Source organism: Taeniopygia guttata, chromosome 2 (genome assembly GCF_048771995.1).
Source record: "Taeniopygia guttata chromosome 2, bTaeGut7.mat, whole genome shotgun sequence".
NCBI classification, from domain to species: Eukaryota; Metazoa; Chordata; class Aves; order Passeriformes; family Estrildidae; genus Taeniopygia; species Taeniopygia guttata.
In genome coordinates, this window is record NC_133026.1 from 150,504,640 (window position 1) to 150,528,559 (window position 23,920).

The following is a 23,920-nucleotide window of genomic DNA, read 5'->3' on the forward strand; positions in this document are numbered from 1 at the left end:
CCTCCAACCCCCAAAACGCGATTCCCATCTGGAATTCCTCTAGATGTCACCCTCAGCCATCTTTTCCACACATACACACACCCACCTCCCCCCCCTCCCTCCCCCGGCTCGCATTTTCCTTTCTCCAAGATCCTTTTTTTTTTTTTTTTTTTTTTTTTTTTTTTTTAAATTCCTTTCTGATCTCTTTCCGGCCATGTGTGATTGCAGTTTCCTCCGGGCGTCCATTTCATCAGCCCGAAATTAAGGAGCAGCAGGAGAGAGAGGAGGGAGAAAAAAAAAAAAAAAAAAAAAAAAAGGGGCGGCGGACGGGCGGGCGGTGGGAACCCCCCACCCCCCAAAATCCCACCTCCCCACCCACCACCAACCACCCCAACCCCGCATCCCACATCCCAAAAAATCCCTCTCCACACCCCATTCCCAACAACAACCCCGCTTGGCCCGGAGGCCGGGGTGGGGAGAGGATTTTTTTTTTTGCCACCTCATCACCATCACTTTTTGGGGTGACATTTCTATTTTTTATTATTTTTCGCCGCTTCTTTTTTTTTTTTTTTTGGGGGTGGGGTGGTGAGGAGAGCTGTATTTTTCCCTTTTTCCTTCCCCACCACATCCCCAAAAAAACTCATCCGCCAGCGAGGCCGGCGTTGTGTTCTCCCGGCACCGCTGGATGCCAGCGGCGGGTCCGGATCCAGCCTTGGTGACACGAAGGTCACGGCACCTCCAGCCCGGCCTTTTCCTCCCCGCTGGCGTGTCCTGCCCGTGCTCCGCTCATCCACAGAGGAATCCCAGAAAATCCCCTTTGGCCTCTCCTGCATGAGACAACCCCGGCGGCGGTGCGGCTCCGCCGGGCGATGGCCGAGCACTGAAGGAGAAGATGTCCATGGCCAGGCTCAACAGCGTCAATGGCTTCTTGGAGGACACCAGGATGGAGCCGGGGGACATGGGCAGGATCCTGCGCTGCCTGGAGATGGGAACCGTCCTCACCTTGTTCTACCAGAAGAAATCGCAGAGGCCGGAGAGAAGGACCTTCCAGGTGAAGCTGGAGACGCGACAGATCATCTGGAGCCGGACGCCCGAGAAGGTGGAGGGGGACAGTGAGTATCGGGGGGGACAGGGAGAATTGGGGGGGACAGGGCAGTATCAGTGGCGGTGGTGTTGGGGGGCTGGGGGTGTGCTGGCGGGGTGCTGAGCTGTATTGGGGTGACTGGCTGGGGGTGTTCTGGGAGTGTTGGGGTGTCCTGCCACAGTGGGGTGAGAGGTTGTGGGGTGTTTGGATGTTTTGGGATGTCCTACTATAGTGGGGGGACTGATTGTGGGGTGCCTGGATGTGTTGAGATGTCCTACTATAGTGAGGGGGCTGATTGTGGGGTTCCTGGCTGTGTTGGGATGTCTTACTGTGGTGGGGGAACTGGTTGTGGGGTGCCTGGATGTGTTGGGGTGACTGGCTGGGGGTGTTCTGGGAGTGTTGGGGTGTCCTGACACAGTGGGGTGAAAGGTTGTGGGGTGCCTCAATGTTTTGGGATGTCATGCTGTAGTGAGGGGGCTGATTGTGGGATGCCCGGATGTGTTGGGGTGCCTGGATGTGTTGGGGTGCCTGGATATGATGGGGTGCCAGGGTTTTGTGGGATGTCCTACAGTGGTGGGGTAATTGGTTATGGGGTGCCTGGGTCTGCTTGGGATGTCCTGCTGTGGTGGGGGGACTGATTGTGGGGTGCCTGGATGTTTTGGGATGTCCTGCTGTAGTGGGGGGACTGATTGTGGGGTGCCTGGATGTGTTGGGATGTCTTGCTGTGGTGGGGGGACTGATTGTGGGGTGCCTGGATGTGTTGGGGTGACTGGCTGGGGGTGTTCTGGGAGTGTTGGGGTGTCCTGCCACAGTGGGGTGAAAGGTTGTGGGGTGTTTAGGTGTTTTGGGATGTCCTGCTGTGGTGGGGAGGCTGATTGTGGGGTGCCTGGATGTGTTGAAATGTCCTACTATAGTGAGGGGACTGATTGTGGGGTGCCTGGATGTGTTGGGGTGACTGGCTTGGGGGTGTTCTGGGCATGTTGGGGTGTCCTGCTGTAGCGAGGGGGCTGATTGTGGGGTGCCTGGATGTGTTGGGGTGACTGGCTGGGGGTGTTCTGGGCGTGTTGGGGTGTCCTGGCACAGTGGAGTGTGAGGTTGTGGGGTGCCTGGATGTGTTCAGAAGTCCTGCTGTGGTGGGGGGGCTGATTGTAGGGTGCTTGGATGTGTTGGGATGTCCTACTGTGGTGGGGGGACTGATTGTGGGGTGCCTGGATGTGTTGGGATGTCCTGCTGTGGTGAGGGGACTGATTTTGGGGTGCCTGGGTGACTGGCTGGGGGTGTTCTGGGCGTGTTGGGGTCTCCTCCTAGTGGGGTGAGAGGTTGTGGGGTGCCTGGATGTGTTGGGATGTCATGCTGTAGTGAGGGGACTGATTGTGGGGTGCCTGGATGTGTTGGGGTGCCTGGCTGGGGGTGTTCTGGGAGTGTTGGGGTCTCCTGACACAGTGGGGTGAGAGGTTGTGGGGTGTTTGGATGTGTTGAGATGTCCTACTATACTGGGGGGACTGATTGTGGGGTGCCTGGATGTGTTGGGGTGACTGGCTGGAGGTGTTCTGGGAGTGTTGGGGTGTCCTGCCACAGTGGGGTGAAAGGTTGTGGGGTGTTTGGATGTGTTGGGGTGTCCTGCTGTGGTGAGGGGGCTGATTGTGGGGTTCCTGGCTATGTTGGGATGTCCTACTATAGTGGGGGGACTGATTGTGGGGTGCCTGGATGTGTTGGGATGTCCTACTGTGGTGAGGGGGTTGATTGCGGGGTGCCTGGATGTGTTGGGGTGCCTGGACATGATGGGGTGCCGGGGTTTTGTGGGATTGTCCTACAGTGATGGGGTAATTGGTTGTAGGGTCTGTTGGGGTGTCCTGCAATGGTGGGGTGACTGGCTGGGGGGGTTTCTGGGCATGCTGGGCTTCCCAACCGTGATGGGGTAAGTGTTTGTGGGGTGCCTGAGTGTGTTGGGGTGTCCTGTGGTGGTGGGGGAACTGGTTGTGGGATTCCCGGTTGTGTTGGGGTGTCCTACCACGGGGAGACTGCCTGTGGGGTTTGTGGCCATGTCAGGAGGTTCCACTGATGGTGGGGTGACTGTGGGGCTCCCGGCTGTGGTGGGATGTCCTTCTGTGGTGGGGGAGCTGGTTGTGGGGTGCTTGGTCTTGGTGGGATGTCCTTCCATGGTGGGGTGACCATTTGTGGGGTGCCTGGATGTGGTGCAGTGTTTTACCATGGTGGGGTGACTGGTTGTGGAATTCCTGGCCATGGTGGGATGTTCACCCTGGGGAATGTCCTACCACGGTGGGATGTTCACCCCTGGGAATGTCCTACCACAGTGGGATGTTCACCCCTGGGGAATGTCCTACCACGGTGGGATGTTCACCTCGGGGAATGTCCTACCGTGGTGGGATGTTCACCCTGGGAATGTCCTACCACGGTGGGATGTTCACTCCTGGGAATGTCCTACCACGGTGGGATGTTCACCCCGGGGAATGTCCTACCACAGTGGGATGTTCACCCCTGGGAATGTCCTACCACGGTGGGATGTTCACCCCTGGGAATGTCCTACCACGGTGGGATGTTCACCCCTGGGAATGTCCTACCACGGTGGGATGTTCACCCCTGGGAATGTCCTACTATGGTGGGATGTTCACCCCTGGGAATGTCCTACCACGGTGGGATGTTCACCCTGGGGAACGTCCTACCACGGTGGGATGTTCCCCTCTATGGAATGTCCTACCATGGTGGGATGTTCCCCTCTATGGAATGTCCTACCACGGTGGGATGTTCACCCCTGGGGAATGTCCTACCACAGTGGGATGTTCACCCCGGGAATGTCCTACCATGGTGGGATGTTCACCCTGGGAGTGTCCTACCACGGTGGGATGTTCACCCCTGGGAATGCCCTACCACGGTGGGATGTTCACCCTGGGGAATGTCCTACCACAGTGGGATGTTCACCCCGGGGAATGTCCTACCACGGTGGGATGTTCCCCTCTATGGAATGTCCTACCATGGTGGGATGTTCACCCTGGGAATGTCCTACCACGGTGGGATGTTCACCCCTGGGAATGTCCTACCATGGTGGGATGTTCACCCCAGGGAATGTCCTACCTTGTCAGGGTGCCTGGCCACGGGGTGATTCCCATAAAACCAGGAGCTGCCTGAGTGTCCCTCACCTCCTCCATCCCACCTTGGAAGTTGTTCTGTGGGATCAAGGTGCTTCTGTTTCATCCCTGGGGATTTATATCCTCCCTGGCAAGGAGGGAAAAGAATGACCGTCCCTGCTCCTGCTCATGGTGCTTTTTTAACCCCAAAACCCCGCTGGAGCATCCGTAAAAATCACCTTTCTGTGTGGATTAACCAGTGGTTAGGATGTTGTTGGGACGTTCTCCCAACAGTAGGAATTGTTGGGGCTCCATGTCTTGGTGCTCGTTACCTCAAAGCTTTAATTGGGCTAAACTAATCCAGTTGGTGGAAGCTGGGATTAGGGTGCCATGGAGCTACATCATCACCTCATCCCACATCCCTATGCAGGGAAGGAGCTCAATTTTGGGATATCACCTCACCTGGGTGATGGCAAAACCCCACCCAGAGGTTTGGGAGGTTCCTTTTTCCTGGAGAGGCTCCTCTAAAATCACCAATGACCCCCCACACACACCCCAAAAAATCACCACCCACTGCTGATTCTGTGCAAGATCCTGCAAAATCCCCAGGAAACTTCAGCTCCTGCTTGGAGGTGCTGATCCTGAGGTGGAATTCCAGCTTTGAGCCAGGAAAAGGAGGGTGGCACTCAGAGCTGAGCACAGGATCCGTGCATGTCTGGACCTTGTGGATACAGGAGCAGATCTGTGGGAGCAGAAGGTGATGGGAGGAAGGGCACCCAGTTTTGGAGAGGTATTTTAGGTCCTCGTGGAGAAGAACTTGTTATCCAGTCATGGAAATAACGCATTTCCAGCTCCTTGTTTTTTCTGGAAGCAGTGTGAGCTGCCAGGTCAGGACCTCAGGTTGCTCAGATGCTGTGCCTCAGTTTCCCCCGGGGAGCCTTAGGATCTGTCTTTTCCCATACAACAGCTCGATCCCCATGGGAATGAGTAGGCATCCTCCAAGGTCATCCAGAAGGATGAAAAAAGGATGAAAAAAGGATGAAAAAAAGGATGAAAACCCTTCTGTAAATATGCAATCCTGCCATGCTGCCCCACCATTCACTTTTCCTAGTCTGGAGTGGGAGAAATCCCCATCCTGGTGCTGGGCCAGAGCATCCTCACCCCCTGGTCCATCCCTCTCTTCCCACTCTCTGGGATTTTATGGAAGTATCGGGATCTCCCAGATCTCACGCCTGCCCTGGACCATTTTAAATCGCCCCCACTTCAAGCCAGCATCCCTCTTGGAGAGGGATTAGTGGGAAGTGCTGATGTCTCTGTTAGGGATTGTCAGGGCCAGGACACGGATCCTGGCTCTCCCCAGGACCCCCAGGATAATTACACGCTTGGTTAAGCAGCCTCTGGACACGTGTCCGTGTGTCCATGCCTGGGATCCTGTCCATGCCTGGGAATGCCTGGAGCACGGCCTCCAAAATTAACCTTGTCCTGCTCGTCGCCCTCAGCAGACCCCAGTTCCCAGCATAAGGAATCTGGTGGAAAACAGCCCCCAAAAAAGGATCTTTACAAGAAATTAAAGGAAAGGGGGGTGAAGGCAGCGTGAAAAATCCAAGAGGATTTTGGAGAGGTGGTTTGACAACATCTCCAGCCTTGTTAATGGCAAATAACTAGAATTCGGACTTTTTAGGGAGAAAACCCAGTTGGGATTTATCACTGTTGGACAAGGAGGAAATGTTTTATTCCAGGTTTTAAACCACACCACAGGATCTCGGCAGGATGTGGTCTTCCAATTTCTCCTGTCCAGGAGGGTCTGAGCTGCCACATCCTGCAAGAAGGGATGACCCAGGTGCCCAGGCCAGCAGGAATTCCCAACACAACCATTCCCTCCAGCCCCTTTGCTCCCCTCCTAGTGCCTGAAAAAAATCTCCCAGGCTCTCAGCATCCCTAAAATCCCACGGGGCAGAACCTGCTCCTCCATCATCTCCCCACCATTCCAAGTCTTTTTTTTTTTTTACAGCACGCTGCTCGCTTAGCATTAGAAAAGAAAAGGGATTTTCGCAGCTGGAACTGACTTCCAGAGTGTTTTAATCGCCCAGGACAATGGAGACAATGCGGGGAGGAGTTTGGAGACAGAGTTCTGACAGGATCGAGGCAAATCCGCTGCAGATGTGGTTTCCAGGAAGCTGCTGCTCGGGTGTATTGTGCAGCCCCTCGCTGCTCCCTTTTCCCCTGGTTTTTCATGGGAATGGGCTGTTTGCCCTGGGGGAGAAGGATTTTGGGGTGTTGGTGGATGAAAAATTGCTGCTGGCAGCCCAGAAATTCCCCATGTCCTCGGTTCATCATTTTTCCCATTTTCCTGGCAGCAGGAAGATGGGAAAATTTGGGTCTCACCTGCTCAGGTGACGTGCTCCAAGGACTGGAGCCCCTCTGCTCTGGGAGAGCTGGGAATGTCCAGCTTGGAGAAGGGAAGGGTCCAGAGAGAGCTCAGAGCCCCTTCCAGGTGCCTAAAGGAGCTCCAGGAGAGCTGGAGAAGGAATTTGTACAAAGGGATGGAGAGACAGGACACAGGGAATGGCTTCCCACTGCCAGAGGGCAGGGATAGAGTGGATATTGGGAAGGAATTCCACCCTTTGAGGGTGATGAGGGCCTGGCACAGGTTGCTCAGAGAAGCTGTGGCTGCTCCTGGATCCCTGGAAGTGTCCAAGGACAGGTTGGATGGGATTGGAGCAACCTGGGATAGTGGAAGGTGTCCGTACCTATGGCAAGGGTTGGAATGCTCTGAGCTTTAAGGTTTCTTCCAACACAAACCATTCCTGGAATTAGGAACAGTTCCCAGAGTTTGGGTGCAAGGCCAGATCCTGGAGGAGTTAAATCCAAGGAGTTAAATCCAAGGAGTTAAATCCAAGGAATCCTGGAGGAGTTAAATCCAAGGCCAGATCCTGGAGGAGTTAAATTCAAGGAATATCAGGAACTTGTTAGCAAAGCCCTGGTAGCCACTGGCTTCTCACCACTCCCTGGCACCCTGTGGATGGGCAGGTTTGGGGTCGAGTGGCTGCTTTTTTAACCTATAAACCCATTTTTATCCCCAAAATCTGCCTGTTCTTAAGGAAGAGACTTTGCTCCGAGCCACAAGAGCCGTGCAGTGACAACGGAGTTTCTTTCCTTGAGAACTTGTGTCACTTGTGCTAAAATCCCAGCCTGATCCGTGAAATTTGGCTTGCGGTCATCCAGCAAAAGAAGGCTGGATAAAGCCTCCACTGTTTTCTGGAGCTTTTCCGCCAAGAAAAACTATTCTTCCCCTCTTTTCTTGCTTAATCAGCCCAATTCCTCCCCCATCCCTTATTCCTCTCTGCATTCAGCTTTTCTTTCCCGTTTGGATCCCGCCGAGGGTTTCCACCAAGGCACGTCTGCAGCCTTCCCCACCACCACATCGGAAACGCAGCCGGGCTGGAAATTCTCCGGGAAATGACCCATTTCCTCGTCAGGACAATACCCCTGGCGAGGTGCTCCGGCCGCCCTGGGTCACACAAAGCCCTTTCCGGTGTTGGTGGCTCGTTCCCAGAGGACAAACCTGCCCCGGGGGGTGATGGTTGTGGGATCAAGAACAATTTTGTGTGTTGTTCCTAACATGATGTTATTATTCTTGCTCCCAGTGGGATGTGTCCACTGGGAAAACTGGAAATGTCCCTTGGTGGAGTAGCACTGAGGAAGAGCGTGGTCCGGAAACCCGTCCCTGCCGCCACCGTTGGAGCTTTATTTAGCGGGATAATGAGGGAGCAGAGCAGCAGGAAAGCAACGCCCTGCGGTCCCGGCTGCTGGGGCTCCAAATTGCCACTTTTGGGAAGGGTTCTCCAAGGAAAACACGAGCTCAGCCTATCCCAGAGCAGGATCTGGCATGGGGAGGAAAGGTGGCCGGAGATTTGCTGGTTGGGATGGGGTGGGATGAGCCTGGAGGATGCGTGGCAGCCGCAAAGCTGGAAAAGAGTGGGCAGCGCTGTCGGGTGGCCACGTCCTGGGCACACGAGCTCCTGGAGGACACACAGGGATGGGGACCATCAGGCACATGCAGTCAGGGCTGCAGGGACACCCTGTCCTTGGGACATGGATCCCTGGATGAGACTTTTCCGTGGTGTCCGTGGTGCTGTCACTCAGCTGCGGGAGCATGGCAGGGACCTCATCCTGGGGACATCCCGGGACACAGATCCCCGGAGAACACGTGACTGTGTCATCCTGGTCCTCTGACACAGCTGTGGCAGCACTGCAGGGACCTTATCCTGGGGACATCCTGGGACACTCCATCCTGGGGACATCCTGGGACACAGATCCCTGGAAGACACAAGGCCGTGGCACTCTGGTGCCATGGAGACACCTCGTCCTGGGAACACAATTCCCTGGAGGACACGTGGCCATGGCATCCATGGTGGTGCACTCAGCTGCATCAGCACTGCAGGGACACCCTGTCTGGGGACATCCTGGGATACCCCATCCTGGGGACATCCTGGGACACAGATCCCTGGAAGACACAAGGCTGTGGCAGCCTGGTGCCATCCTATTCCAACGGGCAGTGCCACAGGGACATCCCATCCTGGGGACACAAATCCCTCAATGGATGCTCCATTCCCATGGTGCCATCGCACATCACTGGAGGACACTGGGGACATGTCACCCTCAAAGACACATGGCCACAGCACCCATAATTCCATCACGTGCTCCTGAGGGTATCCCACCTTGGGAACGAGGTTCTCCAGAGGACGCGTGTTCTCCTGGAATTCCCACTTCCCTGAACCACTCACATGAAGCTGCGGTGGCAGGGGACACTTTCATGTTCCTCTCTCCCCACAGTCGACATTCGGGAGATCAAGGAGATCCGCCTGGGGAAGAATTCCCGGGATTTCGAGCGCTACCCCGAGGACGCTCGCAAGCTGGACTTCACCATGTGCTTCATCATCCTCTACGGGATGGACTTCAGGCTGCGGACGCTCAGCGTGGCCGGTGCGTTGGGTCCCTCCCCATTCCCTGTGTCCATCCTTGGAGTCCCACCCCCTTCCCAACATCCCATCATCCCCATCCCAACCTCATCACCCTCCCCTTCCTCCAACAGCTTTCTGCGAGGAGGACATCAACCTGTGGATAACGGGGCTCAACTGGCTGGTGGCTGACACCCAGAGAGCCCAGACCCCACTGCAGATCGAGAGGTGAGGAAGGACCAGCAGATCCCATGTCCTGGTCCCTGTTTTGGGAAGAAAAACTGCCCTGGGTTTGGTCCTCTTTGGGATTGAGCACTGTCTGTCCACCGTTTTCTTCCCAGGTGGCTCCGGAAGCAGTTTGATGGGATGGACCGGGCCAGGGAAGGCAGGTGAGCCACCAGTACGGTGGGTTCAGCTGGACAGAACCATATTTTTCCTGTTGCATCCCAAACCTGGAGGTTGAGCCAGGCTGGGGGTGAGGTTTGTGGGACAAGGGAGCATCAGGGTTTTTGGGATGCTTGAAGGCACCAAAAATCAGAGATTGTGTGCAGGTCATATCCTTGTGACCGTGAGGACCACTGGGACCCATCCCCAGTGCCACCTTCTCACCAGTGCCAGAGGGGCCAGGGCATTTGTCCAGCCCATAATTATCTTCCCAAGACAGGAAAACCCAAAACCAAGGGAATTTGGACTAAAATTATTATGGGAATGGGCATCATCTCCAAGTAGGATGATGTCTTAAGAGTGCCCAGTTGGTTCTTGGATGCACTTCCTCTCCTTGTCCCTCTGCTCACACTCGTGCCAGACACCACGTAATTAATCAGAAACATGGAATCATGGAATGGTTTGGGTTGGAAAGGACTTTAAAAATCATCTAGTTCCACCTTCCACTGGACCACGTTGCTCCAAGCCCCAATCCAACCTGGCCTTGGACACCTCCCAGAATGAGACATCCACAATTTCCCTGGGATCCACAGGCCAAGAGGGTAGGATCCCTATGCCAGGCACCAGGATTTGGGGTGGGACCCTTGGTGTTGGGAGCTGAGACTCATCCAGGGATCTGGCAGTGCCCTGACTCCGGTTTTCCCTCTGGCAGCATCACGGTGAAGGACCTGAAGGCGATGCTGCCCCAGGTCAACTACCGCGTTCCCAACATGAGATTCCTGCGGGATAAACTCGTGGTAAGGACCCTCTGGACACCCCAGCTATGAGGGAGATGCTTTTCAACCCACTCCACATGGACTGGGGCCACCGTGGTGTCCCTGGTTCCGATGGGAGTGGCCCCGCTCTCATCCAGCCCCGTCTCCCACAGGAAGTGGAGGCCAGGAATGAGATGACTTTCTCCCACTTCATCCAGTTCTACAAAAACCTGATGTTTGATGCCCAGAAGTCGGTAAGACCCGTGGTTTGGACTCCCAAATGTCCCCATCCTGGTGGGATGTGTTCCCCCTCCAGCTAAGCCTGGACCCCTTCTCTGCCTTCCAGGTCATTGAGCAGCTGGAGCTCTCCTTCCCCTTGCGGTGAGTTCCCAGCTCCCATCCCAATCAATATTCCAAGAGTTGAATCTGTAGAAATACAGACAGGCTGTGGGGTAGAGAAGAGAATAGGAGTGGGAATGGGAGAGGGGATGGGAGCAGGATTGGGAGAGGGGATGGGAGACGGGATGGGAATGTGGGTGCAGAAAGGATGGGAGCAATGATGGGAGCTGGGATGGAAGCAAAGGTAGGAGCAGAAATGGGAAAAGGGGTGAGCAGGGATGGGAGATAGAGCAGCTGCCAGGGATGTAAGGACACGTCACCCTGACCTCCTCCCAGTATCCTCGGATGAAGCTGCACATTCCAGCTGGTGCCGGCCTCTCCCAATGGAGGGACTGGTGGGAATGGGGGTCGTGGGGAGGCTGAGCTGCAGATTGCCGTGGGAATCTATCCCAATTCCTTCTCCTGCTCCTCACTGGGGGCTGCTCCTTGTCCCAGGAATGTGGACCGCCCTGAGCTGTGCCAAGTGTCCCTCTACGACTTCCAGAAGTTCCTGCTGCATGACCAGAAGGTGGGGTTTCCCTGAGAACTCTGCAGCCTAAGGAATCCACGTGGGATGCTCCAGCCCAGTTCCCCCCTAACAACAGCCATGTTTGTGTCCCAGGAATCCTGGGCCAGTGACGTGGGCGTGGTGCGGGACTACATGTGCTCCTACCTCAAGGAGAGCTCCAACGAAGCGTCGGATCCCTCCTTCCAGCTGGATGAGGTGGGTGGCCCCACACCATCCCCACAGGGATCTCCCCGGCAGCATCAGGCTCTGACCTCTCTGCTTCTCCCCCTCAGTTCCTCACATACCTCTTCTCCAAGGAAAACATGGTGATGGATGCTAAGTATGAGCGTGTGGTGCCTGAAGAGATGAACCACCCCTTGTCCCAGTACTGGATCTCCTCATCCCACAACACGTAAGGAATTTTCCCCACACGGGTGTTCCTCAGGGACATCCAGGAGCATCCCGTCATCCTTGTCTCTCCTCTGTAGGTACCTGACAGGAGACCAGTTCTCCAGCGAGTCCTCCCTGGAGGCGTACGCCCGGTGCCTGCGGATGGGCTGCCGCTGCATCGAGTGTGAGTCCCACCAGCCCTTCTCGGGGATGCTGGAACCCCTCATGTCCCATCAAACAGACCATTCCCTGCCCCCATCCCATGGCACCAGGGCAGAGGGTCTTTCCCTGTCATTTGGGTGCTCAAAAAAATGGTCTCCAGCACATAGTTGGTGGCAAACATGAATTAACCAAGGTGTTTTCCTTCTCAGTGGATTGCTGGGATGGCCCGGACGATCTCCCCATCATCTACCACGGCCACACGCTCACCTCCAAGATCAAATTCCTGGATGTGCTGCACACCATCAAGGAGCACGCCTTCGTCACCTCTGAGTAAGCCCCAGCTCTCCCAGTTGTCAGAATCTGTGGTATTTAGATGATTCTGAGATTGTAGAAAGTCTCTGAGCCCCTCAGCCAAAGAAGAAGTCGTAATTTGTCTGTGCTGGTTTCAAGGTTGTTTATTTTGTTTATCTCTAACATGTTCTGCTGCCCTGCCGCAGCTCTGTCCTGCAGGGCAGCGTGTGGGGCTCTGCCCTCAGTGGGATGGTACAAACATTAAATACCAGAAACTACCTGTGCTGTATTTACAATAATGTGCCAATGTAACATCCCTCAGTGGGATGTTACAAACATTATATACCAGAAACTACCTGTGCTGGATTTACAATAACGTGCCAATGTAACATCCCTCAGTGGGATGTTACAAACATTAAATACCAGAAACCACCTGTGCTATATTTACAATAATGTGCCAATGTAACATCCCTCAGTGGGATGTTACAAACATTAAATACCAGAAACTACCTGTGCTATATTTACAATAATGTGCCAATGTAACATCCCTCAGTGAGATGTTACAAACATTATATACCAGAAACTACCTGTGCTATATTTACAATAATGTGCCAATATCTATCATCTACGTTGAACAGTGTGTCCCCAGCCTAAACCAACAGAAAAATGCCAACACCACAGTGAAACATGGAGGGCATGAAGAAGGAGAAAAAGGACAAGACACACCCAATTTCCTCCATCTTGTCCCCTTTGGACCCCTTATCTAGAATCCTAAAATTTTACTTTTGCACCCGTGCCACACTTAATTATTACTCATATCAAACACTCAGAGCTTGTAATTCATCCTGTAAGACTGAAAACTCTTTTCCATGGACAGAGATCACAGACAGTGTCTCTGGGGGCTCTGTACAGGGGGGTTCCTGACCCCCTGCCAGGCTCCCAGACCTTCCAGGGCAGCCAGAGGGATGCCCTGGACTCACACACCCAGTGAGCTCTGAATTCTGGGAGCGTCTCCCTCACCTCATCTGAGGCCACCTTTCCCACCTGCTTGCTCCAGGTTCCCCATCATCCTCTCCATCGAAGACCACTGCAGCATCGTCCAGCAGAGGAACATGGCCTGCCACTTCAAGAAGGTTTTTGGGGACATGCTCCTCACCAAGCCAGTGGACATCAACGCTGATGAGCTGCCCTCGCCCACCCAGCTGAAGAAGAAAATCCTAATCAAGGTGTGGAGCAGGCAAAACCCCTGTTTGCAGGAGAGACACCGATTGTGTTGGGTTCTACACCAAGAGATGGTCAAGGAGAACCAGGGATGGTGGGAAGGCACCTGTGGGAGGTTGATCCTGAGGGTTGGGAGGTCAGTGTGACAGGGATGCCATGGCCACCACTGAGCTCCCCTCCTTGGGTGTCCCCCAGCACAAGAAACTGGTCGAAGGGAACCTGTACGAGGAGGTCTCCACTGCCAGTTACTCAGAGAACGACATCAGCAACTCTATCAAGAATGGAATTCTCTACCTTGAAGACCCCATCGACCACGTAAGGGAGGCCCTCAGGGGCTGAGTGGGATCTGTCAGACATTGGGGTTTGGGATGGGCTCTCCTAGAGCACTGCAATGCTTCGAGGGGGAAGAAAGGGATTAAAAACCCCATCCCAAAGCTCCATCCTTCTGTGTCATCCTCTTCCTCACCCCACCGATGCTCTTCCTCCTTCCCAGACCTGGAGCCCTCATTATTTTGTCCTGACAAGCAACAAGATTTACTACTCAGAGGAGACATCCCGCTACCAGTTCAACGAGGATGAAGAGGAGGTGGAGCAGAAGGAGGTGCGTGAGGGGCAGGGCGCGCCCGCTGGGTGAGGTGACAGCTCCATGGGGAGGGTCACAGGGTGACAGCACCCAATTTGGGATGAACTTGCAGGAGTTCAACAACAACGAGCTGCACTTCACGGAGAAGTGGTTCCACGGCAAGCTCGGGGGTGGCCGTGACGGGCGACAGATTGCGGAGAAGCTGCTGCACGAGTACTGCACCGAGATGGGCGGCAAGGACGGCACCTTCCTGGTGCGCGAGAGCGAGACCTTCGTGGGCGACTACACCCTCTCCTTCTGGTAGGAGCTCCAGCAGGGAGGCAGCATCCCACCCTCCCCGGGTGACCCTCCAGTCAGCGCCTGGTTTGGTAGCTGGAATGGCTTTTTTGGGGGAAATGTCACCTTTTTGTGCAGCTCGTAGACCCCAAAGTGTGGGATGGTGGAGATGTGGACCCGGATTGACTTGGCTTTCTCCCACCCTCATGGCAGGAGGTCCAGCCGGGTGCAGCACTGCCGGATCCACTCGCGGCAGGAGGCCGGGGCCACCAAGTTCTACCTGACGGACAACCTGGTCTTCGACAGCCTCTACAGCCTCATCTGCCACTACCGGGAGGTGCCACTGCGCTGCAACGAGTTTGAGATGCGCCTCACCGACCCCGTCCCCCAGCCCAACGCCCACGAGAGCAAAGAGTGAGGATCCTTCCAATCCCCATCCCCTTGATCCCAAGGGTCCACCAGCCTCCTCCAGTCCCAGCATGTCGGAATCTGTGGGTATTGGTGATTCCGAGATTGTAGAAAGTCTCTGTCTTTCTGCCCCGTTGCCAAAGAAGAAGCCATAATTTGTCTGTGCTGTTTTCAAGGTTGTTTATTCTGTTTATCTCTAACATGTTCTGCTGTCCTGCCGCAGGTCTGTCCTGCAGGGCAGCGTGTGGGGCTCTGCCCTCAGTGGGATGGTACAAACATTATATACCAGAAACTACCTGTGCTATATTTACAATAATGTGCCAATATCTATCATCTACGTTAAACAGCGTGTCCCCAGCCTAAACCAATAGAAAAATGCCAACACCACAGTGAAACATGGAGGGCATGAAGAAGGAGGAAAAGGACAAGACACACCCAATTTCCCCCATCTTGTCCCCTCTGAACCCCTAATCTAGAAACCTAAAATTTTACTTTTGCACCCGTGTCACACTTAATTATTAGTCTTATCAAACACTCAGAGCTTGTAATTCATCCTGTAAGATTGAAAACTCCTCTCCATGGACAGAGATCACAGACAGTGTCTCTCGGGGCTCTGTACAGGGGGGTTCCTGACCCCTGCCAGGGTCCCAGACCTGCCAGGGCAGCCAGAGGGAAGCCCTGGATTCCCACACCAGCAGGGTGTGGAGATGCCGATGCCAGCCCCCTGTCCCCATGTTCTCCCTGGGCAGGTGGTACCATGCCAGCTTGACACGTCTCCAGGCCGAGCACATGCTGATGCGTGTCCCGCGGGATGGAGCATTCCTGGTGCGGAAGCGCAGCGAACCCAACTCCTACGCCATCTCCTTCCGGTGAGTGTGGCCACCACAAGGCCACCTGGGCTTGGCCAAGCTGAGGACTTGTGATAACTTGTCTGTTGTGACCCCGAGCTAGCTGGCAGGGGTTTGCTGTGGGTGACATGATGGTGTCATGGAGGGGAAACCCTCTCCATCACATCCTCGGGGTGGTCACCTTTGGTGTCATTCCCAAACATCACCTCCCACCTGTCCCCATCATGGAGCCAGGATTCAGCCACCCCTCACCCATTCCATTCCCGTCTCTCCTGGCCCCAGGGCGGAGGGGAAGATCAAGCACTGCCGCATCCAGCAGGAAGGGCGGCTCTTCATGCTGGGCAGCTCAGCCGAGTTCGAGAGCCTCGTGGACCTCATCAGCTACTACGAGAAGCACCCGCTGTACCGCAAGATGAAGCTGCGCTACCCCATCAATGAGGAGACCCTGGAGAAGATGGGTACCACTGTGAGTTCTCCCAGCAGTGGGGATGGTGGGGGTTCTGTGACAAAGGCAACCAAACCCCATCCTCAGCTCCAGCATCTTCAGAATTTTGGTTGGAGCCCAACCAGAACCACCCAAGCTCGTTCCACTGTCACCACCCATCATTAAAACACTCCACCATAATTCCCTTTTCCAAGAATTTGCAAGGGGATATTAGATCCCACTCAACTTCTCATCCCCTCATAGCCCCTGCCCAGGTGACCCCCTCAGATATTTCTCCTTGCAGGAACTGGACTATGGAGCCCTGTATGAGGTGCGGACCCCCCACTTCTACGTAGAGGCCAACAAGATGCCAATGGCCAGGGTAAGGAGCCAGGCTGGTGTCCTGGGGAGGTGGTGGGTGGTGGGATATGGCAATTTGAGTGCTGGGGTTCCTGGGTGGTCCCTCCCCTGATCCACACCTCCCAGAGAAATGGTTGAGTTGTGCTCCATTTCTTTGACCCTCAAGTGATGCTGGAGCTGGACCCAGCCAACATCACCATCACCTGGGGACAGTCGGAGCTCCAGTGACTGCATTGTCAAAGTGTGGTGGGAGACAGGGCTGGAAAGATCCCAGCCTGGAGCTGGGACCTGGCAGAAGTTCGCCCCAATAGCAAGGAAATTCCTTTGTTTTCTGAAACAACCCCTAAAAAAGCAGAAACCCCTGAAAAGCAAGTCCAGGGTCAGTTCCCAGGTGGTGTAGTCTCCATCCTGAGAGGTTTTTGGGACTTGATTGTTCTTGGAGTTGACCCAGTCTCCACCCTTGGGGGTTTTTGCAACTGGACATATCTTGGAGTTGATGCTGGAAGAGGCTGGACTGGAGCCCTAAGGTTCCTTTCCTGTGATCCTACAATCCAGCATTGCTGGCGCCTTAACAGTCCCTTTGAAGCAAGGTGGGACCACACACAGGAAAACTTAACCCAGAGGGGTTTTTTCCAGGGAATGTGGTAATATCACAGAATTAACCCTTCAGTGCACCAGGATAAACCATTGGGGATCCCAAAAAAGGAACCTGGCCTGCTCTGAATGTGGTGATCTTGCAAGACCACAGGCACCTCCAGCCCTCCTGCCCCCTCTAACCCATCCCACTGCCGTGAGCAATTTGGAAGCTGGAGAGGGACTTTTTGTCAGGAACTGCAGATAGGTCAAGGAGTAATGGATACAAAATGGAGGAAATTCAGGTTTGATATTAGGAAAAAATTTTTTACTGTGAGGGTGGTGAGACACCAGAATAGAGAAGTTGTGGATGCCCCATCCCTGGAAGTACCCAAGGCCGAGTTGGACGGAGCTTGGGGGATCTAGTGGGAAGTGTCTCTGCCCATGGTGGGATGGGTTGGAATGTGATGACCTTTAAGGTCTACTCCAACCCCTCAGCATTCTGTGCTGCCATGATTTGGGGTCAGGATCCCCCACACTCCACTATGGGGGCTCAAGGGGCTGGGCTGAGTGGGACGCCAGGTGCTGGGTGGTGACACACGTGTCCCTCTTCCCGATGTCCCCAGTGCACGGTGAAGGCTCTGTATGACTACAAAGCACAACGGGAGGACGAGCTGTCGTTCTGCAAGCAGGCCATCATCCACAACGTGGACAAGCAGGACGGCGGCTGGTGAGGGTGGTCACTTGGGTGTCACCGTGGGCGGGAGATGGAGGGGACACCCCGGGTATTCCCACAGCGGGTTTTAACTCAGCCTCCTTTGTCCCCCCACTCTTTCTCCAACCACCCCCTGGCACCGCATTCAGCAGGGACACCCCTGTCCCCCCCTCCCCAAAATCTGTCCGCCCGCCTTGATCCTCTCACCGCTTGCAGGTGGCGAGGGGACTACGGGGGCAAGAAGCAGCTCTGGTTCCCGGCCAACTACGTGGAGGAGATCGTCGGCACCCAGGCGCAGGAGCAGGATGAGGCTGTGAGTGCCACCTCCCCGGCATCCTGGGAGCGAGGACACTGGAGGCTCCCAAGAGCCTTGACCAAATTCACACCCTTATCCTGAGGCTGGGAGATCCTCACGATCCTGCTCCAGCCCAGACCCTTATCCAGAGGCTGGGGAACATTCTACTCCAACTTGGACCTATTTCTGGGAGTTGGGAAATGCTCCTGGTTCTGTTCCAGCCCATATTTTTATCCAGAGGCTGTGGGATGCTCCCAGCCCCACTCCAGCTTGGACCATTTTCTGGAAGCTGCAGGAAGTCTTGTACAAGCCCAGGTCCTTATCCAGTGGCTGAGGAATGCTCCTGGTCCTCTCCAGCCCAGACCCTTACGCTGAGGCTGGGGGATGCTCGTGCTCCGGCTCCAGTCCAGATTCTTATCTGGAGGCTGAGGAATGTTCTTGGCCCCAGTCCCACTTAGACAATTTATTAGAAGCTGGAAGATGCTCCCAGTCCTGTTCCAGCCCTGATCTCTGTCTGGAGGCTGGGTGATAATCTTGGCCACACTCCAGCCTGGATCCTTTCCTGGAAAGTGGAGGATGCTCCCAGCCTTGTGCCAGCCCAGACCCTTATCAAGAATCTGGGGGATGCTCCTGGTCCCACAGGGTCAGGGGATGCTCTTGGTCCTGCTCCAGCCCAGACCTTTATCCAGAATCTGGGGGATGCTCCCAGCCCTGTACCAGCCCAGGTCTTGGGGTGATGCTCCTGGATGTTTTTTCCTTTATTTTCCTCGTATTTGTCCATCTCGGAGGGTTGAGTGGTGGCTGCCTGTAAGCCACAGGCCTCCCCCATTTTACCTCCTCCTTCCTCTCTTGCAGTCATCAGAAAACAGCCCCCTGGGGAACTTCCTGAAGGGCTTCATCGATGTCCCATCCTGCCACGTCGGTGAGTGTCCCTACTTACGGATTTGGGGGGAATTTGGAGGAATTGGGATGTCCAGATGATTCAGGGGACATTTTCCCTTGGTTCCAAGGGCATTTTTCAGCACAGAAAGCTGAAGCCACACATTGGAAAAAATGGGATCCTCACAGGAGGAGGATCCTGATGGATGGTGGGGTGCCAGGAGGGGCTGGTGGGGGCCCGGGAGCGGGACCGCTGAGGTTTCGTTTGCTCCACAGAGCCATCCGTTGGGAATGTCTTCGAGTAAAGCCCCCCTCTGATGTCCTTATAGTTATCTCCAAAGACGGGAGGAGCTCCAAACCATTTGTCTTCACCATCCATTCCCAGCAGATGTCCCACGCAGCCCAGTCGCTGGACGTGGCCGCAGACACGCAGGAGGAACTCAGCGAGTGGGTGGCCAAGATCCGGGAGGCCACGCAGAACGCCGACGCCAGGGTGAGGGGATGCAGAGGATGGGGCTGGATGGTCCCTTTCTCTTGGAGATGGTTCCTAATATCTCCAAAGGAGGAGTCTGGGGGAAGACTCGCAGCTCCTGTTTTTCCTGGTGCAGATGCAGGAAGGGAAGATCATGGAGCGGAGGAAAAAGATCGCCCTGGAGCTCTCGGAGCTGGTCGTGTATTGCCGGCCGGTGCCGTTCGATGAGGACAGTAAGTCCTGGAGAAGTGGGCTAAAGGCATGAAGTGTGGAAGAGACAGGTGGGAAGAACTATCCAGGTCTCATTCCTTCCCTGATGGCCACTTGGTGCTTGCAGAGATTGGCACGGACAAGGCTTGTTACCGGGACATGTCCTCCTTCCCGGAGACCAAGGCGGAGAAATACGCCAACCGCAGCAAGGGCAAGAAGTTCCTGCAGTACAACCGCCGGCAGCTGAGCCGCATCTACCCCAAAGGACAGCGCCTGGACTCCTCCAACTACGACCCACTGCCCATGTGGATCTGTGGGAGCCAACTCGTGGCCCTCAACTTCCAGACGCCCGGTAAATCCTGCTCCTGGGGTTGTGGTTGGGCTCATCCCTGAAAGTTGTCTCAAAATTCCCATTCCCAATGCTTCTGCCCTGGGTCGTCTTGTTGGAGTTGGTTTGGGTGATATCTCCAACTTTTGTCTCCATCCTCATGGGAACAGAAGTGGTTTGGATGCTCTTCAATCTTTTCCTCATCCTGATGGGAACACAGGAGGTGGTTTAGATGAACTTTCCAAGCTTTGTCCTCATCCTGATAGGGATAGAGGAGGTGGTTTGGATGATCTCTCCAAGCTTTGTCTTCATCCTGATGGAGACACAGGAGGTGGTTTGGATGCTCTCCAACCTGTGTCTCATCCTGATGGGGATGCAGGGGGTGGTTTGAAAGATCTCTCCAACCTTTGTTCTTATCCCGGTGGGGACGAGAGTGGTTTGGATGCTCTCAAGTCTTTGTCCTCATCCCGATGAGGATATCTCCATGCAATCCTTGGGTGATTCATGCAAAACTCGGCTGCGTTCCTCCTCCAGCCACAGCTGGGGCTCTTAGTTGGGTTTGCAGGGTAGAACCTTCCAACCAAGGACCTTGAGGAGGTCCCTGAGCCCCACACTCAGATCTTCCCTGTCCCACGGCCACAGACAAACCGATGCAGCTGAACCAGGCGCTCTTCATGCTCGGTGGCCGCAGCGGCTACGTCCTACAGCCGGACATCATGAGGGACGAGACCTTTGACCCCTTCGACAAGAACAGCCTGAAGATTGTGGAGCCCATCACAGTCCAGCTGCAGGCAAGTTTGCAAGGACAGCAAGACCATCTTGAGGTGGTCACCATCAAGATGAGAACTCCTTCCTTATTTTTGGGTCAGCCAGGGGTGGTTTTTACTTCTTCCAGCTACGTATTTGCTCCATGGAGCTTGTTACTCTTGGGAGGTCTTCTTCATCCAGTGTGGCTAAACCTCACCATCTTCTCCTTCCCTTTTCTCCCACAGATCCTCGGTGCCCGGCACCTGCCCAAGAACGGGAGGAGCATCGTGTGCCCCTTCGTGGAGGTGGAGGTTTGCGGCTCCGAGTATGACAACAGCAAGAACAAGACGGATGTCGTAGGTGAGAGACCACACGGGTGATGTCCCCACCCTTAGGGACAACCCTGACTCTGCTCTCCGAAGTCCTCTTGAGAGGACATGTGGGTGATGGGGCTGGGTTTTGTGCTCTCTCCCACAGCTGACAATGGCTTCAACCCCGTCTGGCTCTTCAAGCAGTTCGTCTTCGACATCAACAACCCCGAGTTTGCCTTCCTCCGCTTCGTGGTGTATGAGGAGGACATGTTCAGTGACCCCAACTTCTTGGCACAAGCCACCTTCCCTGTCAAGGGCCTCAAAACAGGTATGGTCTTTCCATCATCATCATCATCATCATCATCATCATCTCCGTCATAGTCTTGGAATCGCAGAAGGGTTTGGGTTGGATGGGGCTTTTGAAGGTCATCCTGTCCAACCCCCTGCAATCATCATTGTCTCCATCATTATCATCATCATGATGTCCATGATTAAGTCACGGTTTGGGTTGGAAGGGACATTTAAAGGTCTTGTAGTGCAACCCTCCTGCAATTGTCATCATTGTGATCTTCATCACTGAGTCATGGAATCATGGAAGGGGTTTGGGTTGGAAGGGGCTTTTAAAGGTCATCCAGTCCAAATCCTCTTCAACCATCATCTTCATCTCCATCACAGATGATGGAATCATAAAAGGGTTTGGGTTGGAAGGTGCTTTTAAAGGTCATCCAGTCCAAATCCTCTTCAACCATCATCTTCATCATCTCCATCATAGATCATGGAATCACAGAAAGATTTGGGTTGGAAGGGACCTCTAAAAGTCATTGAGTCCAACTCCCCTGCATTGTCATCACCACCATCATGACCTCCATCATTAAGTCATGGACTCATAGAAGGGTTTGGGTTGAAAGGGACCTCTAAAGCTCTTTTAGTGCAAACCCCTGCAATCATCATCATCATCTTCCTGGGGTCCTGGCCATGGTGAGGGGCTCGGACCCTGCTGTGGTGCTGAGCTCATGTTGTGATGTTGTGTCCAGGCTACCGGTCGGTGCCTTTGAAGAACAGCTACACCGAGGACCTGGAGCTTGCCTCCCTCCTCATACACATCGAAATCATCAACGCCAAGGCAGGTGGCCCAGGCAGCTTGGGAAACCTGGAACAAGGGGAATCAACTCTGTGGGGTGTCCTGCCCACCCCACCAGCCTCACACGCTTGTTTTGGAGCAGGAGGAAGATGAGGAGAACCTCTACTCGTCCATCCAGCAGCTCCGGGACCGTGCCAGCGAGCTCTCCAGCCAGGTCTCCAGCTACGAGCGCACCAATGGCTGCGATTCCCGCTACCAGCAGCGCCTGGACGAGCTCCGGGCGGCCCAGGAGCGGCTCATGGAGCTCACTGAAGTCCGCAACCGCAAGTGAGTTGTCCCCTCCCTGTGGCTTCAGGAGGTCCCTCTTGGGGGAGGGTCCCTAAGGCCACCACCCTGCTCTCCACCAGGTTGATGGAGAAGAAGAAGAGGGACCGGCAGATGGTCACCAAACGCAGCTGAGCTGGAGGGACTCGAGCTGAGGAGCTCCCCCAGCCGCCTCCTCTCCTGCCACAAAGGGAGGTGGGGTGGCCACATCCGGACCTCCCACCACGCCCAAGGCTGGGTGACAGCAGCGTGACAAATCCAGGGGTGAAAGGGGACCTTGGGTGGCTGTGCCTGTGACAGGGGTGAGGTGGGAGGTGGGACACTCTGGCTTCAATCCCAGGTGCCTCCAGCTTCATCCCATGTTCCCTGGAGCTCGTGACCGCATCCTTGTCCCCACGAGGTGGCCACAGTGGCTCTTCCTCACCCAACATTCTCAATGTCCCATCATCCCATGGCAACCCCGTGACCGATGGGGAAACTGAGGCACAGCGGCCCAGCTGGCCCAGGATGGGGCAGGACCATCCACCTCCATCCTGGGCACAGGTGTCAGGACTGGCTGGTGGTGAGGCACCAGGATGGGGACACAGGGGACACTTTTGGGGGACTTAGGGGGGTGTTTAGCTCCCCCGCTATAAATACCTGTATTTTCTTCTTTTATCCAGCGTGTACATAAGGCGTGGGGGGAGGGAGTGTCTGTACCAGCCACAGTATTAGGGCACAAGGGGGACCCCAAAATGTCCAGACATGTCCCAGCATGGGACCAAGGGGGCAGGGGACCAAGTCTGGGGCTGTCCCACAAGGCAGAGAAGCCTGTGACCGGGTGCCCTGAGTAGGCACCTGGTAAATACAGGCAGCAAGGTGGCCCCAGAGGGGACAGGGATGTCCCCAAGGTGACCCAGAGTTGTCACCAAACTCTGGGAATGGGGACAAATCCTGCCAGTAAAGCCAACTGAGGTGGTGGCCAGCCCAGGGGTGGCTGGGGACATCTTGGGGTGTCCCCTGGGGTCGGGGTGTCCCAGCAGGGGGGACCTGTGTATTCTTTGTATGAAAATAAATCTATTTAGCCAATATTTATACCCCGCTGCTGTGACCTGGTGTCCCCTCCCTGCTCTGCTGCCACCTCCATGTTCCCAGGGTGGGTGATGTGCCCCGGGAGGTGGCTTGGTAGTCCCAGATCCAGTGTGTCACCCTTGTCCCAGCAGCCGTGGGGACACTTGGGGGTGTGCAGGGCCACCCAGGAAGGACACAAGGCAGAGGGACACAGGGACAATGGGTACGAGGTTGTGGGGACACAGGGCCATGGGGACACCCAGCTATGGGGATGCAGGATCACAGGGCCATGCCATGGGGACACACATGGGTCCATAGGGATTTGGGTCCATGAGGACACAAATTCATGGATCCATAGGGATTTGGGTCCATGGGAACACACAGATCCTTAGGGATTCATAGAGACATAAGGACATGAGGACACACATGGATCCATAGGGATTTAGGCCCATGGGGACGCAAATTCGTGAATCCATAGAGATTTAAGTCCATGAGAACACACACAATTCATAGGGACATAAGGACACAGAGACACACATGGATCCATAGAGACACAGGGACGTGGGTCCATGGGGGACACACACACATGGATCCATAGGGATTTGGGACCATGGAGACACACACATGGATCTATAAGGATACAGGGACATGGGCTCATGGAAACACATGTGAATCCATTCGGATTTGGGTCCATTAGGACACACACAAGTCCATGGGAATTTGGGTCCATCAGGACACACACACAGATCTATAGGGACATGGGTCTGTAGGGATTTGGGTTCATGGGAACACACAGATCCATAGGGCTTTGGGTCCATGGAAACACATGTGAATCCA

At 54.9% G+C, this 23,920-nt stretch overlaps 1 protein-coding gene across 1 annotated transcript; it reads left to right on the forward strand.

The window, feature by feature from the left end:
- The first annotated feature begins 146 nt into the window (after positions 1–146).
- LOC115494036 (1-phosphatidylinositol 4,5-bisphosphate phosphodiesterase gamma-1) lies at positions 147–23,107 on the forward strand. The gene is made up of 32 exons (XM_030266825.4): positions 147–1,091; positions 8,986–9,135; positions 9,245–9,338; positions 9,452–9,499; positions 10,207–10,291; positions 10,423–10,503; positions 10,596–10,630; positions 11,084–11,156; positions 11,250–11,351; positions 11,429–11,547; positions 11,624–11,709; positions 11,897–12,017; positions 13,036–13,204; positions 13,395–13,514; positions 13,693–13,800; positions 13,895–14,082; positions 14,272–14,472; positions 15,216–15,335; positions 15,597–15,780; positions 16,043–16,120; positions 17,298–17,401; positions 17,603–17,699; positions 18,537–18,603; positions 18,890–19,053; positions 19,169–19,265; positions 19,370–19,594; positions 20,213–20,361; positions 20,563–20,677; positions 20,795–20,956; positions 21,663–21,751; positions 21,852–22,036; positions 22,117–23,107. The coding sequence occupies exons 1-32, from the start codon at positions 872–874 to the stop codon at positions 22,166–22,168; spliced, it is 3,888 nt and encodes a 1,295-aa protein (XP_030122685.3). The 5' UTR covers positions 147–871; the 3' UTR covers positions 22,169–23,107.
- Positions 23,108–23,920: the final 813 nt, after the last annotated feature.